Source organism: Helianthus annuus, chromosome 16, assembly GCF_002127325.2.
Source record: "Helianthus annuus cultivar XRQ/B chromosome 16, HanXRQr2.0-SUNRISE, whole genome shotgun sequence".
In the NCBI taxonomy this organism is placed as follows: domain Eukaryota; kingdom Viridiplantae; phylum Streptophyta; class Magnoliopsida; order Asterales; family Asteraceae; genus Helianthus; species Helianthus annuus.
The window spans coordinates 114,007,401-114,024,796 of NC_035448.2; the positions used below are offsets into that span (position 1 = coordinate 114,007,401).

At 39.9% G+C, this 17,396-nt stretch overlaps 1 protein-coding gene across 1 annotated transcript; it reads right to left on the minus strand.

The window, feature by feature from the left end:
- Positions 1-2,615: 2,615 nt before the first annotated feature.
- On the minus strand, positions 2,616-17,154 carry LOC110918648 (autophagy-related protein 3). Its single transcript, XM_022162923.2, has 10 exons — positions 16,784-17,154; positions 14,521-14,591; positions 14,160-14,276; positions 13,912-14,078; positions 13,056-13,141; positions 12,840-12,891; positions 12,687-12,752; positions 12,252-12,379; positions 3,213-3,366; positions 2,616-3,086 (listed from the first exon to the last, which is right to left on the minus strand). The coding sequence occupies exons 1-9, from the start codon at positions 16,942-16,944 to the stop codon at positions 3,270-3,272; spliced, it is 945 nt and encodes a 314-aa protein (XP_022018615.1). The 5' UTR covers positions 16,945-17,154; the 3' UTR covers positions 2,616-3,086; positions 3,213-3,269.
- Between the last annotated feature and the right edge of the window lie 242 nt (positions 17,155-17,396).

Sequence of the window (17,396 nt, forward strand, 5' to 3'; positions counted from 1 at the left end):
ATTACAGTCTGACCTATAAACCAGTAGCAGCAGAGCAATCGAAGTTCATACGAGAAATTGCTCTCGCACCCTTGGAGAAAGCTAAACTACTACAAACTGTTGGTAAGTTTAACGCCTTAATAGATCCGGATGATCATGTACAATTATTTACAAGTGTTGGTGTAGTTAGGGGATGAACCATGCCCATGTGGTGCCATCTATTCGTACAAACCCTGACAGGGGCGACGCGCACACAGTTCTACAGCCTCCCTGCAGGTAGACTAAAATCTTGGCCGGATTTTTAAGAAACGTTCCTCGCTCACTTCAGCCAACAGAGGCGTTACAAGCGTGACACCTCAGAAGTAATGAACATCTGGAGAAGGAAGATCGAAGGTTTGGAAGAGTTCATCACTCACTTTAACAAGGAGTGTCTTGAAATAGTGAATATTAGCGAAGATCTTATGCGCACACATTTCAAGCATGCAGTACGCTGTGATAACCTAATCAGGACTATCACATGGAAAGATGGGATGCCCGAGGAATGGGATAAGCTGGTGGCGGCAACACAGGTTGTCGCGCAAACGGAAAAAACGCTGACCGGAGGTAAGTCCAGTCATTATTCGGAAGATCAGTACTCAAGGGCCAATTCGCACGACTCCAACAGGCGTAACAAGAAAAACAAAAACTCTGGTTGGAAGTCAAACCAGTCTAGCAGTTATGATGAAAGGCCTCGCTATGGGGAGGATGCTCGCACACAATCGACAAGATTGGATACAAAAAGGCCATTAAAAACGAGAATCGGGATAAGCACTGCACTCCGTTGTCTAAGACACCCTTAGAGGTCCTTATGACGGAGAACCACGACTTCAAAGCTCCGCAACCGATGAAGAACAAGAAGGGTCAGGACCCTAACTTGTATTGTGATTTTCACAAAGACACTGACTGATGATTGTATCAGCCTGCACACAAAGATTGAGAAAGCCCTAAAGAGCGGAAAGCTGGGCCACAAAGTGAAAAATGTGCGCAAAGAAACCAGGAAAATCTAAAGAACCGATGAAGGGGGCAACAAACAGATTCGAAGGTTGGAAACTCATATGGTCAGCGGAGGGTCGAGAAGAAGCGCGAAAAGCCAAGGGAAACGTCCAATGGACAAATCATGGCGCGAGCAGCAGGTAATATTCCCGGTACGCCCCATCGTAATTACCGGTATCTTGGGTCACTTGAAACAGATTACATCTTCATAGACCTAGGAAGCACATGTGATATAATTTACGAGCAATGCTTCAATCAGTTCGACCCGGAGGATAGGCGCACTTAGAATCGATTATCCTTTAACTGGCTTCTACAATAAGACGGTCTCCCTCTTGGTCAAATCTCCTTCCCAGTCACACTCACAGATGGGATGCATTCAAGAACAACTAAGGTAAACTTCATGGTCATGCCAGCCAACTCGAGACACGACGTCTTGATCGGCAGAGAAACTCAGGGTCATTTGAGCATGGTGACTTCCACTCCGCATTCTACGATCGGTTTTCCAATAGAAACCGGAGTGCCAATCTTCTATTCACGAAAGGAGGGACATCCGAGGAAGTACGCCCAACAAAGACAAGTAAGAACACTCCGCGCACAGAGCCGGAGAAGTGGGTTTTGAACCGTATCTAGAGCGAACGGTGACACTTGGTCCCGCCATGTCCGAAAACATCCGCGCTTTCTTAACGCATTTGCTTTTCAAGAACATGGACATCTTCTCGTGGTCACCGGCCGATATGACTGGCGTACCAAGGGATGTTACCGAGCACTGTTTGAATACGTTTCCGTCTGTAGAACCAGTCGTTCCGTCTGTTGAAGGAAATGGAATAGCAGAATGGAAAATTGTCAATTTACATCCTATGAGCGTTTGGAACCATCTACTTCAACAGCTCTTAACCCCTAATCAGTGAGGAGATTAGTAGTTAAGAGCTGTTAAAGGAGGAATAACAAAATAAAAATTTATGTAAATTTAAAAAGTGTTTTAGGTGTTGACATTTGATTACAGTATTTTGAGATTGCATGGGTTAATGTCCATGCAATTCCATTACCTTTGAAGCATTATGGTTATTTTAGAAGTGTTCTATGAATTAATCGACCACTAAAGTTTTGGGTTTTCATATCTAACCCATTTGAATGAAAAATTGTGTTCAGATGGGCACGTTTAACACATTCATTAAAACCCATGCTTTTAAAACCATGCAAGCTATTGAATTAGTCATCCTATAGGTTCACTGATCCGACAATAGAGACCGCCAATGCAGCAATCACACTGCAATGGAGAATAAGTAGTAACGAAAGACAATCCCCAATAGTGTGGAGATCTCTTTGAGATTGCGAGATCGCTCATACTCATCACCTCCATTTGAGATCGCCTCTTTCTAAGACCAATGTCAAGTGTTGCTTCTTGCTGTACAAGAATCGAAGTTTACAAACATAATTATGTACAATCACGAATAGCAGCCAGACGTGACCGCCTCAACTCGACTGACCAGCCGATGACGTCTACAGTTCCCGCTCCAACTGACTGCTCTATTTCGATCATGAAAAAATTAAGTAAAAAAATGCCAACTGTTTAACCCATTTATTACAACCTGCCAAGTCGTTTATGACCCGTTTCAACTCATTTACAACTTGATCACAAACCATTAACAACCCGTTGACCGATTTGACTGGTTCAGATAGCTAGGTTAAACAAGTATATAAATTGTGTTCAGCCATTCCTAGATTCAACCCGATCTTCAAGGCTTAAGCATTCCTCGCCAAGACAGAAGGCTCTGGGTTGATTTACATTACACATACCATGGATTCACAAGTTACCTTCTTCATTATACACAACACAAGACAACACCACCACTTCTTAACACTCCCAAATAAAAAGGGAAATCAAATATAACTTTTCCAGCAATTTACACTTCACGACTTCATTTACTTAGATTTTTTTTTTTTTTTTTTTTTTTTTTTTTTGCTGCAAATGACACTATATACAATGAACCAAACACCCAGCAGGTAAACAATACAACACCACTTCATATCACTCTAGCTTTGCACCATTTCTCGAGTCCATCTCCACTTGTAACCTAAAGCAACAGAAAACATGACAACAAGCATTAAAGGTTCTTAGAACCACCTCAAGTTACATGCTTTCTGGTATTAGGGAAACATTAGAATATAAGGTGGAAGAAATTATCGGGTCATGAACAAACCTTTCAAGCAGTATTGTGTGGCCTCAGGCCTCAGCGGCGTAGGAGATTGTTTACAAATCAGGTACTGGAGCTCCCAAGGTCAAAGTCCATGGTGTAATCATATTCAATGGTTGGAATTACAGTAGCAACAAACTTCAAGAATAAGAACAGGTACCTGTTTCAATGCTTTATGTTAAATGAAATTACAAAAGATAACAGAGAATTATCCCTGCTGTCCACTAACAATCATAATTTACTCCCTCTCACTTGCTTATACTCACCATTCACTTTTAAGAATTACATAAAAATATAATAATTTCACGCTGCATGCAGCAGCACATATCATATTCCCATGACTATAACAATGTTAATCTAATGCTTTAAGAAAACGATATTGATGTTAATATTTAAGTAAATGCCACTTTCGTCCCCCCAAAGGTTTGTGACTTTCGTCCAAAGGTTTGATTTTCCACATCTGGATCCAAAAGGTTTGAAATCTTGCCATTTTCATCTGGCTCGTTAACTCCATCGATTTTTCTTTGTTAAGTCATGAGTATTTCCAATTTTTTTTGCTAACTTAAAGGGCAATTTGATCTTTTTCACTTTATGTAAAAAGACTGAATACCCCTGAAAAAGACCGAATTGCCCTTAAAGTTGACAAAAAAGACGAAAAATACCCCTGACTCAACGGATAAATAGATGGAGTTAACGAGCCAGATGAAAATGACAAGATTTCAAACCTTTTGGATCCAAATGCGGAAAAACAAACCTTTGGACGAAAATCGCAAAATTGGTCAAACCTCAGGGATGATAATGGCATGTTACTCTAATAATTAATATGCATTAAATATAAACTTTGATCCATTTCTTTTTAGCTAAAAGATCTTATTTATGGTATTCACTTATTTAACACGCTACCACCCTGCTTGCGGTATGCACATATAATGTATATATGTGTAGGCGCTCACATGGTTTTAAAAAACGATTGAGGTGTGCGCCTCGAGGCGAAACGGCCAAAAAACGAGTTCGAGGCGCGCCTCATGGTGTTTTTTTATGTATATGCGCCTTAGAGGGGCTGAGGCGCTAAGAAAGTTGCGCCTTAGGTGCGCCTCAGGGGATTTTGATAGTTGTTTTTGATGTTTTTGACTTTTTGTGTCAATTTCAAGCATTTATGTCTTTTTTAAATGTGTTTTTTATAATATATATAATTTTTATATTTATTTATTAGAGTGGGGTTCGGCTACAAAGTCCATTTTTTCCTACAAAGTGTACAAAGTCATATAACACCACAATTGCAGCCATAAAACACACTCAAAACCCACAAATAAGAGAGTGAAGATCACTAAAACACAATATCCAAACCCTAACATTCCATATAAACTTCAAACACATCATTGTAGAACTATGAATATAAAACACGATATGATAATCAACATAAAACACACTAATGTTAGTCATTCGGTAATCAAAACCTTATCATCCAAAAAACAACACAAAATCCACAAATATGGCGTTTTAGTAATCTTCACTTTGTTATTTGTGGGTTTTGAGTGTATTTTATGGCTGAAATTGTGATGTTTTATGACTTTTTACACTTTGTATGAAAAATAGACTTTGTAGCCAACTCTCCTTATTTATTAATACCGCCTCGGCCTTACGCCTCGGGGCTTATGCCTCGTGAGGCGAAGGGATGACGACTGTCGTTAGGGTCAATAAAAAACCTAATTAAACTACATAGATAGGGTATCGTATCCACGGGGAATTTGTGGTTAATGTCGCGTTTATATCTACGAACTAAATTATCTAAATTGGGGGTTTGAGGAATTTGATTGTAAAAACACGAAAACTAGTTACGAAAGTTGTGATCAATGTGAGAAAAAGTAACTTCCACCAGGAATCCCAATTACCACCGTTTACCAATTCAAAACACCACATAGACATGGCCTTGGAATTAATGACTTTGATTAATTATTAGGGATGGTTTTTAAAATTCACCATACAACCTAATAACCCGTTTAATTATACCAATTACCCACCCGCTAACAACGCAAGTATGTTGCCAATACGCTTGATAAACGACAAACAATTCAAATATAAATTAAACGTTTCACAAAATCAACACAAGTGGTCAAGATTTACCGATTAATAAAAATCAGAAAAACAAAGTTTAATGTGAAAATCTAGAAATCAATCATCCCGAGGAAGTCACATAAGATAAAGGTAAAGACCTCCAAGTTTCAGATTCTAGGTTCACACCAGACTCAGTTTAATCATTAATTGGACACCACATAGACATGGTGCTAAAAAGTCGGTTAATTTAAGTGGTAATCAAAAACAGGTCTTTGTCATCAGATCTTTTACAGTTTAATTACCCTATTTACTAATGTGAGTCAGGCTAGTCACCCAACAAGCTACAAGGTCTTGTCATCAACCGAGCAAGTTGTACAGCAAGAACTCAATCACATGCAAATAGTATAAATAAACCAACTCATGAAATTGTTTATACAACGTTGTCAAACCAACTGGTGGAGGTGCCTGAGGTCCCTGCTTAACCACCTCCCAACGGAGCGGCTCATCCAAACAAACCATCTGCGCTCTACGCATATATGCGGAGTTCACGGTCGAGTTTCATTCGACGTTTAAGTATTCGCCACAGTGGTTTATGCAGCCGTATACGGTTAGGTTTGTTATGGGGCGTAGAAGGTTTAGAATGAGTGTTCCGCAGTTTGCAGAGGCTATTGGGTTGTATACCAGGGAAGAGAAGGGTTCAGTTGGTTTTCAGAATTTGTTACGGGGTGTCACGACAAAGCGAAAGGATAAGTATGTGATGGAAGCAGTGTTAGCAGATTTCTGGATGACTATAGCAGATACCGCATGGTCGACACGTGCAGTAGCATCTTCTATTCGTGACCCGTTTGTTAGATATATTCATCGGATCATTGCGTGTACGGTCATGGGGCAGAAGGGTGGTGAAGACAAGGTTAGTCTGAATGACCTGTTCTGAATGTACGGTATTATGAATCAGGTAAAGGTGAACTTGGCGACAGTTCTGTTGGTGTCATTTGCGAGAGGTCGTAGAGAGGGTGATCAGGCTAGGTTGTCGTTGGGTACGTACGTGACTAGGTTGGCGAGGTTTGTAGGAGTTACTGATGTGTATAAGGAGCGTTAGTTGACTCCTGGGCCGGTCACGATTGAGTTTGGGATCGAAGAGATGCGTAGAGCGCAGATGGTTTGTTTGGATGAGCCGCTCCATTGGGAGGCGGTTAAGCAGGGACCTCAGACACCTCCACTAGTTGGGTCGTCAGCAGCAGCTGTGGTGAATACTTAAACGTCGAATGAAACTCGACCGTGAACTCCGCATATTGCGGGTCCGCATATGCGGAGTTCACGGTCGAGTTTCATTCGACGTTTAAGTATTCGCCACAGTGGTTTATGCAGCCGTATACGGTTAGGTTTGTTCTGGGGCGTAGAGGGTTTAGAACGAGTGTTCCGCAGTTTGCAGAGGCTATTGGGTTGTATACCATGGAAGAGAAGGGTTCAGTTGGTTTTCAGAATTTGTTACGGGGTATCACGACAAAGCGAAAGGATAAGTATGTGATGGAAGCAGTGTTAGCAGATTTCTGGACGACTATAGCAGATACCGCATGGTCGACACGTGCAGTAGCATCTTCTATTCGTGACCCGTTTGTTAGATATATTCATCGGATCATTGCGTGTACGGTCATGGGGCAGAAGGGTGGTGAAGACAAGGTTAGTTTGAATGACCTGTTCTGAATGTACGGTATTATGAATCGGGTAAAGGTGAACTTGGCGACAGTTCTGTTGGTGTCATTTGCGAGAGGTCGTAGAGAGGGTGATCTGGCTAGGTTGCCGTTGGGTACGTACGTGACTAGGTTGGCGAGGTTTGTAGGAGTTACTGATGTGTATAAGGTGCGTTAGTTGACTCCTGGGCCGGTCACGATTGAGTTTGGGATCGAAGAGATGCATAGAGCGCAGATGGTTTGTTTGGATGAGCCGCTCTGTTGGGAGGCGGTTAAGCAGAGACCTCAGGCACCTCCACAAGTTGGGTCGTCTGCAGCAGCTGCCATGCAGGCAGGGTTTCCCACTAACAGACAAAGAGTTCGTCTGCAGTCAGAGTGTCCCCGTGCGTAGTATCAGGTACACGCTCCTCCACCAGCACCAGTGACATTGGAGTCACTTAGGGATATGTTGTTGGTACAAAACGATGTGTTAAGGTATATTATGGAGCGACAACATATAGAGGTGTCGGACTGGTTTATGCCACCACAGCAGGGTCAGGCCGTGGGGGTGATGAGGTGGCTCGAGGAGATGAGCAGAGGGAGAATTGGCAGACGGCTGAGTTTAGGGACAGGAGGGGACGCACAAAGAAGGCAACCGCCTTTTAGCGGCTGTACACGGTTCAAGGCATAAGCGGCTAGGTAGCTTTCTTTAAGTGAACGGTTCATAGGGTTGAACACTTTTCTCAGGTTTATTTATATTTGGATTTGTTTTGACATTAACAACGTCGTATAAACAATTTGATGAGTTGGGTTATTTATACTATTTGCGTGTGTTTGAGTTCTTGCTTTACAACTTGCTCGGTTGATGACAAGACCTTGTAGCTTGTTGGGTGACATACAGTAGGTTGACTCACATTAGTAAATAGGTAATTAAAACCGTAAAAGATCCGATGACAAAGACCTGTTTTTGATTACCACTTAAATTAACCGACTTTTCAGCACCATGTCTATGTGGTGTCCAGTTAATGATTAAACTGAGTTTGGTGTGAACCTAGAATCTAAAACTTGGAGGACTTTACCTTTATCTTATGTGACTTTCCCCGGATGATTGATTTCTAGATTTTCACATTAAACTTGGTTTTTCTGATTCTTATTAACTGGTAAATCTTGACCACTTGTGTTGATTTTGTGAAACGTTTATTATATTTGAATTGTTTGTCGTTTATCAAGCGTATTGGCAACATACTTGCGTTGTTAGCAGGTTGGTAAATTGTTGGGTAATTGGTATAATTAAAAGGGTTATTAGGTTGTATGGTGAATCTTAAAAACTATCCCTAATAATTAATCAAAGTCATTAATTCCAAGGCCATGTCTATGTGGTATTATGAATCTGTAAACGGGTTTTTTGTGTTAAACTTGCAATTGGGATTCTGGGTGGGAGTTGCTTTTCTTTAATATATAATAATTCTCTAGTTAAACACTAACCACAAATTCCCCGTGGATACGATATCCTACTTACGCTATCTACGTAGTTTAATTAGGTTTTTGATTGACCCTAACGACAGTCATCAAGGGAAAACGCCTTGAAACTCGTTTACGTTCTTTTAAACCTTGGGCGCTCAGGGGACAAAAGTGAAAGTGCACAAGTTTTAACGTTATATTACTAATTTCGTGAAAATAACGTTAAAAGAGAGGGATGGTTAATCATGCATCATGTGGTGGCGTTGACACCGAAAGACAAGGGGGTACATGCACTGATCGGCATTTGTCTCAATTGTTGAGTGTTATCTGCCTTATGTCCAAAGCTTGATGCAAAACTGTTGGGTTCGTAGGCTTTAGGATAGCCCGCCCTAATTAGGGTTAAGCCGGCCCTAGTTATTAGGCCCACTTAGTTAACTTGTTGACCAAGTAGGAAACCCTAATCTTGTTCTATAAATACCTATTATGTAACTGTAGTCTGTGTCATTCTGAAAACAGTTGTGAGCATCTAATAAAAGTAAAAACCCTAGTTGCAACCCGTGGACGTAGGTCACCTTGACCGAACCACGTAAATTCTTGTGTTCTTTATTTTCTGCTAGTGTGTGTGTGTGTTTGTGTTTGTTTCGCTTCCGCTCGAGCCTACTCTGATCCAATACCCCTAACAAGTGGTATCAGAGCCAAAGGTTCAGTTAAATACACGGTTCACACAGTTATCACAGGAGAAGGAGAGAGAGCTGGACGAGAGATCTTGATCTGCTGTTGCTGCCGTCGCCGCTGACTTGTTTACGGCCCGTACCTATTCTCTGGTTACGGCTCGTAAGGTCTAGGGTTTGCGCCGTAGGGTTTGCTGTTGCAGATCTGGTGGTTTCGGGGTGTTTGGCGATTAGGGTTTCGGTTCTTGAACCCTGGTTATTCGCTGGTTTACGCTCGGTTTTGCAGGAGAAGTCGCTGGTTCGGGTACTTCGGGTTTCTGGTTTATTGAAAGTTGCTCAGGTTTCGGTTGCTTGGTTCCTTGTGGTTTTTTCTGGTTTTTCTCGTTTGCTATGGCTGAAGACGGGAAGTTCCGAATCGAGAAGTTCAACGGTACTGATTTTGCTTGGTGGAGAATGCAAATAGAGGCGTTGCTTGGTGAATGCGATTTGGATGTGGTACTGGAAGAAAAACTTGCTGGAATGGATAAAGCCGCCGAGGCAATTTGGAACTCAAAGGACAAAAAGGCAAGAGGTAAAATTACATTGGCTTTGATGAGGAGCGTTGCATTTAATATCATGAAAGAAACAACTGCTCGTGATATGTTAGAAGCTCGGTCAAATATGTATGAGAAGCCGTCTGCCGGTAATAGGGTGTTCTTGATGAGGGAACTGTTTAATATGAGAATGAACGAAGGCAGTTGAGTTGCTGATCACATTAACGAGGTCAATTCAATTTTGTCCAGGTTAGCAACTGTGGGCAGGAAGTTGGATGATGACACTCAGGCTGTGGTTTTGTTATCTTCCTTACCTGATAGTTGGTCAGGATTTGTGACAACGGTCACTGAAACTGCTGGAACTGGAAATTTGAAGTTTGATCGGGTCCGGGATAGTGTTTTGGGTGAAGACGTTCGCCGGAGGAACACTTGTGGAGGATCTACTTCTGATATGCTCAGTGTTAGCAGGGGAAGAGGTAAAAACAGAAGCAGTAGGAGTCCTAGGAAAAGCTTGTCTAAAGCTGGGAAGAATGTGAGGTGCTGGAACTGTGGTAAAAAGAGGCATGTTAAAAACGAGTGTCCTGATCCTAAGAAAGAGGATGGTAAGCAGCATGTAAACAGTGTTGTGTCAGATGAATTTGACGGTGACGTACTGGTTTGCTGTGAAGAGTCTGTAGATTCTTGGGCTATGGATTCTGGTTCTTCGTTTCACGCCATGCACAGCGGGGAGACGATGGTGAATCTGAAAAAAGGAGACTTTCGAAAGGTACGATTAGCTAACGGTCATGTTCTTAATGTTACGGGTATGGGAGATGTCAATCTGAAGACTCCACTGGGCACTACATGGAACTTAAAGAACGTCAGGGTAATTCTAGGTTTAACGAAGAAACTTATTTCTGTTAGTCAACTAGATAAACAGGGACTAGATGTTAAGTTTGGTGGTGGGAAATGGAAGGTGATTGATGGAAATCTTGTTGTTGCCTGTGGGAGGAGACGAGGATCGTTGTATCTAGTTGAGATACCTGTTGAGGGAGTAGCCGTCCCTAAGGTCTGGTTCACTGAATCTAGTAAGCGGAAGAGGGTTCAATTTGCGAACTTGAATCCTGGTGCTTTGGGGATGTCAGTTGAATGTGGTCGGGGGTCTAAGTTTAAGCCAGTCAGGGGATTTGGTGATAGTGGGAGCATGGGTCGTGTTCCGGGTACAATTACAAAGAACCGTTGGGTTTTGAAGACGAAAATTCCGACTAAAGAAAAAAGCTCTCCTGGAAATAGTTTGCAAAATGTGGAGAGTGGTATTAATTCTCGGTGTATCTCTGGAGCTGGTGGATCGTGTAAGCCGGTTGAGATAGAGAATGGGTCTGATAAGACTGTTGGGTTGGAGCTTGTGGGAGCTTCAACTGGTCTCTCAGGTACTTGATGAGAGGTGTGGTTGCAACTAGGTGGCTTGGATGTGACTGAAGTCTTAGCTTGTTCTTGGAACTGGAGGCTGGGAAGACTTGAACGTAAAGATTACTGAAGTTACTGGTGATGGGTTTATTGGATGCACTTTGTGGACTATGCAAAGCCTCCGAGTGGGAGATTGTTGGGTTCGTAGGCTTTAGGGTAGCCGGCCCTAATTAGGGTTAAGCCGGCCCTAGTTATTAGGCCCACTTAGTTAACTTGTTGACCAAGTAGGAAACCCTAATCTTATTCTATAAATACCTATTATGTAACTATAGTCTGTGTCATTCTGAAAACAGTTGTGAGCATCTAATAAAAGTAAAAACCCTAGTTGCAACCCGTGGACGTAGGTCACCTTGACCGAACCACGTAAATTCTCGTGTTCTTTATTTTCTGCTAGTGTGTGTATTTGTGTTTGTTTCGCTTCCGCTCAAGCCTACTCTGATCCGATACCCCTAACAAAAACTACTATACTATCGAGCAGGGGGTCACAATGGAAGCAGCCTCCTCTCTATTCCTACGTGGTAGAGGTAAGGTTGTCTACATCTTACCCTCCCCAGACCCTACCTTAGCTTTGCTATTGGTGGGGTTTACTAAGTATGATGATGACTTATTTAACACGCTAAGAGATCTAACATCCAAATCAACTAACTCAAAGCAAATGGGCCGAAATCATCACCTAATAGTCGTCTAGCGTAAATCTTGGTTTTAAAAAGCGCAAAGCGCACAAAAGCGACGAGGTCTAAAACCGAGGCGCAAAGCGTAGACCGCAAAAGCGGTGGGCTTTTCGTACGCGGGACGCAAGGCGATTATAATTTTTTTTATATATTGCATAGGTTTCTAGGATCATTTACCTGATATGCAGACACAAATAAGCTGTATATATGTTTTAATATTGAAATTACATGTACAGCCTGAAAAGCATGATTTACAACAATCTGCTGCACAAAATGGGCCATGTACATGAGGCGCGCACCTCATAGTGGATTTTTCAGCAAAAAAGCACGCCTCAGCTGCGCTTTTTGTACAACATATGCCTCAGACTACATAAGGCGCTGAGATTTGCGCCTCGCGTCTAGGCGCGCCTCAAGCCCGCTTTTTTAAACCAAGGCGTAAATCCGCAAACACCATCTCAGTTTTTATTAATATAATTTTAAAATATATTGGGTTATATTGGAATTAATAATTATTTTAGTAAGACAGAAAGAAGCTTACTTGTCAACTTGTGGTTCAAGTCCTGCAGCTATTAAGGGCTCAATTAGTTTCTTCATCACAGCTGCATGTTTGCATGGATGTACAGATGCATGTTTTCCAGATAAGTGTGGATGGTCTTCAATAGTTACCTGAGTTAGATAAACTTCACAGACATCAATCTAAAATCTAAAATAGAAAATAAACATACTTATTTAATAAATAAATTATTATTGAAAAAAGAGTACATTTATAATCATATTTGACACTATTTACTTATTAAAGAAAATCAAAATTTCAAGACATAAGTGTTTCCAAACAACCCAACAGGCAATGGGGCCCGTACAAAAAAAACCCGTTTCAAACCATTACAAAACACATACACATTTTTCCACCTTTAAAACAAATAGAAAAAATGAGAAATTGAAGAGCATGTCATAACAAATATGCAACGCTTACCGTTTTGCGAGCATGATCTTGACTGACATCTTCTAGAACCAACTCTGGCTCAAGAAGCATCCTTGACTGATATAAGTAATTAATTAGCAGTGAATTTGAGCAGATATATTACATTAACTAAATTCAAGTTTGAATATGATTGATGTTTCTAACCTCATCATAACCTGTAAGCCAAACACGAGGAGTTTGATAATATTTGTCATACCTGCAATAAAAAGAAAACTGGAATGTCACATAAACAGTAAACCCAAAAAATTCTAAACAAATGAATGTTTCACCATAAGCAGCAAAACCAGACGAACTAATACAAATAAACTTAGATGTACGTTAATTTTCTCTGTAAAATAGAATTAGTGAGGTTAAACTTACGTGATGCTGACATCATAAGTTCGAGTTCTTAGAATATTATCATCATCAGGCTCATGAGCAACAAGATATGTAGGCTGAAGCGTTGCCTGAATGTTGAAAAGAAAACTTTCAGCAGATGTGTTCTCATTTGTTTCTAATGTTTCAATAGGGCACTCTTGAGTTCGTAACAAATTTAGTATGTTGCTAGTCTTTAGTTGAATATTTTAAGTTTTTAACATACATATTCAACAATAGAGCCAATTTATTTCTAAAAGGGGAGGCGTTCAGAGACCCAATTACATGAAACTATGACATTACATAGTTTACACATGGCAAAAGGGACTGATAATTGTATTCTTATGCTATGCCGTTAATATCGGTGATATATCGGTTATCGGTCCCCATGTAAAATAAAACATCGGTGTTAAATATCGATCAGAATATCGGTACTAATATTATCAGCGATATATCACCGATATTCCCAACATCAGTACCTTTCTTCTTAGTTCTACCATTCGTCTTTCTTCTTATCGTTGCTATTAGTGTTTTAAGTCCTAATTGTTAATTATTAGTGTTAAATGAAGTGTTTTAAGTCTTAATCAGTTCCTACTTGCTACAAGTGTTAAATGGTAGGAGTACTAGGAGAGTATACTGAATTGTTAGTGTTAAATTGCTATATATAAATTATGCATGACATTAAAATTACTGATATCCCATGCAATAACCTATATCTCAAATATCAGTCCTTGACTGCTATCCAATGTTTTACTGCATTAACTGCTTAGTTCTTATGCCTGGTTCCTTTAATCACAGTCTAAACTAACCAAGCTCAAAACCCTACAAGCAAAAAATAACCAAGATAATGCAAGTATCTTACAGGATCAGCCTCAATAAGGTTGTCGGGTTCTTCAAATTCTTCCATGTCAGGGATGTCATCATCTTCCTCGGTGCCGAAATATGATGGAATTGACTGGATTGTATTCTTCTTGCTTATTTCTAGGGTTTCCATTGAAGGCACATCCTCATCCTCATCACCCTTGGTATCTATAAAGATAGTCAAACTACGTTTAAAATCATATAACGAAACTAATATTTAAAATCACTAGAAGGATACGAAGTACAAACCTTTTGGTTGTCCATGAGTAGCCAGCCAGCCATCGTTATCTTCATCGTCAAGCAATATCTCACCACCAGCAGCTTCATATTCTTCTTGTATTGATGCAACTCTTCGCAAACAAGGAACTGAACAAAGCCCATATCAAACTTAAATGATATATTACATGCAAAATACATTATATATGTGCACATTTATGCTTCCTTTTGTATAGATGAAACCATGCAAGAGTTTTGTGACCATTATTTATACCGAAAGTCAGAAAATTGTGCCCATATAGAAATATGCAAACTCAGTAAAGAATTAACAATGGTATTTTCTATACAACAATAATTTACGAAAACTTGAATGCAAATGGCAACACTGTTTTACCATTTCTAGTAATCAAAAACTGTTTATCAGCTGGCAAGTACGACTTCCTCTTGTTTGGATCACCTGATTCCCTACAATGAAAATGTAAGCAAGTTAAATTGGTCATGTTTATACAACTGACAAAAGCCCGTTGCTAGAAACTTCTTGAGAGAGCTCGTTATAATAAAATACGTGTAAATTATAATGTGTAAATTTTCACTCACCACATGATAAATTTAGCATGTCCCTTATTCTTGTTTTAAAACTCAAGGCGCATTAAAAGAAACTTATAGAGAGAGCTTAATTTCAGAATTCAGGCCTAAGAGAATATAAATGAACGAAGTCCTAGGGCGTAAACTGTAATGTGTAAATTGCTTCAGCAACAATTTAATTTCATGAGAATAATTAGGCTTCCCAAGAAATTAGGGATCTAATGAAGTTCACATGGTCCACATTACAGTGTTGTAGAGATCGCTAGGCACTAGTCGGGCGGTGAGGTACCGCCTAGAGATTAATCGGGATTAATCGGATTGGACTTTTTATGTATAATTTTACAAATTTATATAAATATATAGTTAACTTAATACTTTTTATATATAAATTTAAAAGTTTGAGAACAATATGTAAACTAGTGAAAGATATAGGAGGTTAAATGTTAAAATAATCAAACTTAATTAAACCTAAGCAGCTAAGCCCATTATCTCTTTCATTACGCCCCGCCGCATCTTCCCCTTCTCTCTTGTTCATCAAACATGACGCGAAAAAAACCCGTAGCCCCAATTTTGGTTCGATTTTGCTTTGATTGTGGTTCAATTCGAGGTAAGAACTCATTCCACTATATCGATTTGGTCCAATTTTGACCTAATTTTGACCGATTAGGTCGGAAATTGGGCGATTTCGGACCGATTTCTCCGACTTTGACCAATTTTGACCACTGCCGCATAGTTTGGCCGATTTGCAAACAAAACTGAAATAATTTATATCTATATAGTCTGAAGTCCAAACAAAACAGGCTACAGTGCTACACTCTACAAAGGAAAGAGCAACATATATTTTCAAGAAAGTAAGAACATTGTTTATCAGAAAAGTATGGTCCACTACACGATTATGAGATAGAAGCCAATTGATTGTATAAATAAATGTAGACCAATATGTGGTCCCGAGCATAAGCTTTTGTATATGTTACGCACTTCATTCATCACACGCTAATAAGGACTAAGGAGAGTATAAAGTATACAACTACTGACTACACCAGATTTGTTAATGCTGCTAAAAATTTCTGACAAACTTGGTTTTAAAAAGCGAGAGGCGCATAAAAGCGACGAGGTCTAAAATTGAGGCGCGAAGCGCAAAGCGCAAAAGCGGTGGGCTTTTCGTACCCGAGGGATGTTTATATAATTTTTTTATATATCCCATAGGTTTTTAGCTTCCTTTAACCAAAATATAGCTCTAAGTAAGGCTTTTATACCATTTTAATTACATGTACAAGTCAAAAAACCCAAGGTACAACATTTTTATGCAGTAAAACGCCTAAGTTACATGAGGCGCGCGCCTCAGGCCAAAAAGCCCACAAAAAACATCAAAACTTGCGCCTTTTGGTCGCTTCCTGTAATTACACAAGGCGAGAAGCAAAAAAGCCCCAGGCCCTGCGCCTTGTTGCGCCTTGCGCCTAGGGCGCGCTTTTTAAAACCAAGCTGACAAAATATCATTCTGACATGTCACATGTGTTTAACATTACTTTGAGAAATTAAAAAGGTCGTGACTCGTGAGTCCTATAACAAACATAATAAACAGCTAGTAGTGACAGCAGAAAGCACCCTAACACCCAATTTCTTGAATGCATTCTAAATTTGCATAAAACAACTGCCTATAACAATGTTGCACTGTTGCAGTACATGTCTATGACCTTCTACCATGGTAGCATGCTTCTGTCGTATTTTTATGTAAAACTATAGCTTCAACTATTCGACATACTTATTCCAACTGCCAAATTGCCCAAACAATTCAACTATTTATCTCTCATTCAATCTCCTTGGCTCCTGCTCTCAAGTACCATACTTTCTCATAGGACTTTAAGCAGTCAACTAAGAATAACAGTTCCTAAGCAAACTATTTTTCCCCCTTAAAATCAATAAAATCTTCTAAAACTATTACTCATGATTCCTTAAAATCGATTCCTATAGGTCTAATCTAACTAAAACATTAACATCTACCTACAACAATAATACCCAATGAACAGTTCAATCATAAGCGAACAAATTAACGAAATGAAAAGCGAATCTACCATGACCAGGTAGGGCATTTGGAGACTAAATTGTCGCCGGCGATGACGAATTCGTTAACGCTAAGTACGCCTTTCTCCTTGAAAGCGGAAACAGTCCTAGGGTTTGTGATTCTCTCTACCGTACCTTTGAATGCTTCGTGAAGCTTCTGCGATAGAACCATTTCCGATTGAGCACGGTGATAGGATCTGAATCTAATCGAATGGTGGATTTTTGTAGAAGATTGTGAAGTTGATCGGTCAGAATCTGAGAATCAGATCACAAACCCTAGAGGATAAAATTAGGATTATTTTGGGGATTTGCGTGGTAATCTGGGTTTACGTTAACGAGTACAAATACGAAGGGCGGAATCAACGTCGTGGAGGGATTAGAGAGTAACGTTACGTATGTGTTAGGATGTGTATTATCCTATGGCGGAAATTGTAGTGAGACGAAAACAAGATTTCTCGTAGCATTAAAACGCTAATTGTGACAATATTTAATTAATCAAAATTTCATAATTACTAAAATGGCATACATTGTTCAAAACCAAATACAATCAACTTATAGCAATCATAAAAACATGAAACATGAGTAATTGTTTATTATTATGGTGCGTGTCTAAGACCATTGGGT

Bases quoted from the DNA above. Each gene is read 5' to 3' on its own strand.
- LOC110918648 (XM_022162923.2), bottom strand. From the start codon at position 16,944: ATGGTTCTATCGCAGAAGCTTCACGAAGCATTCAAAGGTACGGTAGAG. The intron at 14,277-14,520 runs GTAAAACAGTGT...GGCTTTGTTCAG, and splicing joins GTTTTTGATTACTAGAAATG to TTCCTTGTTTGCGAAGAGTT. The intron at 14,079-14,159 runs GTTTGTACTTCG...CTATCTTTATAG, and splicing joins TACTCATGGACAACCAAAAG to ATACCAAGGGTGATGAGGAT.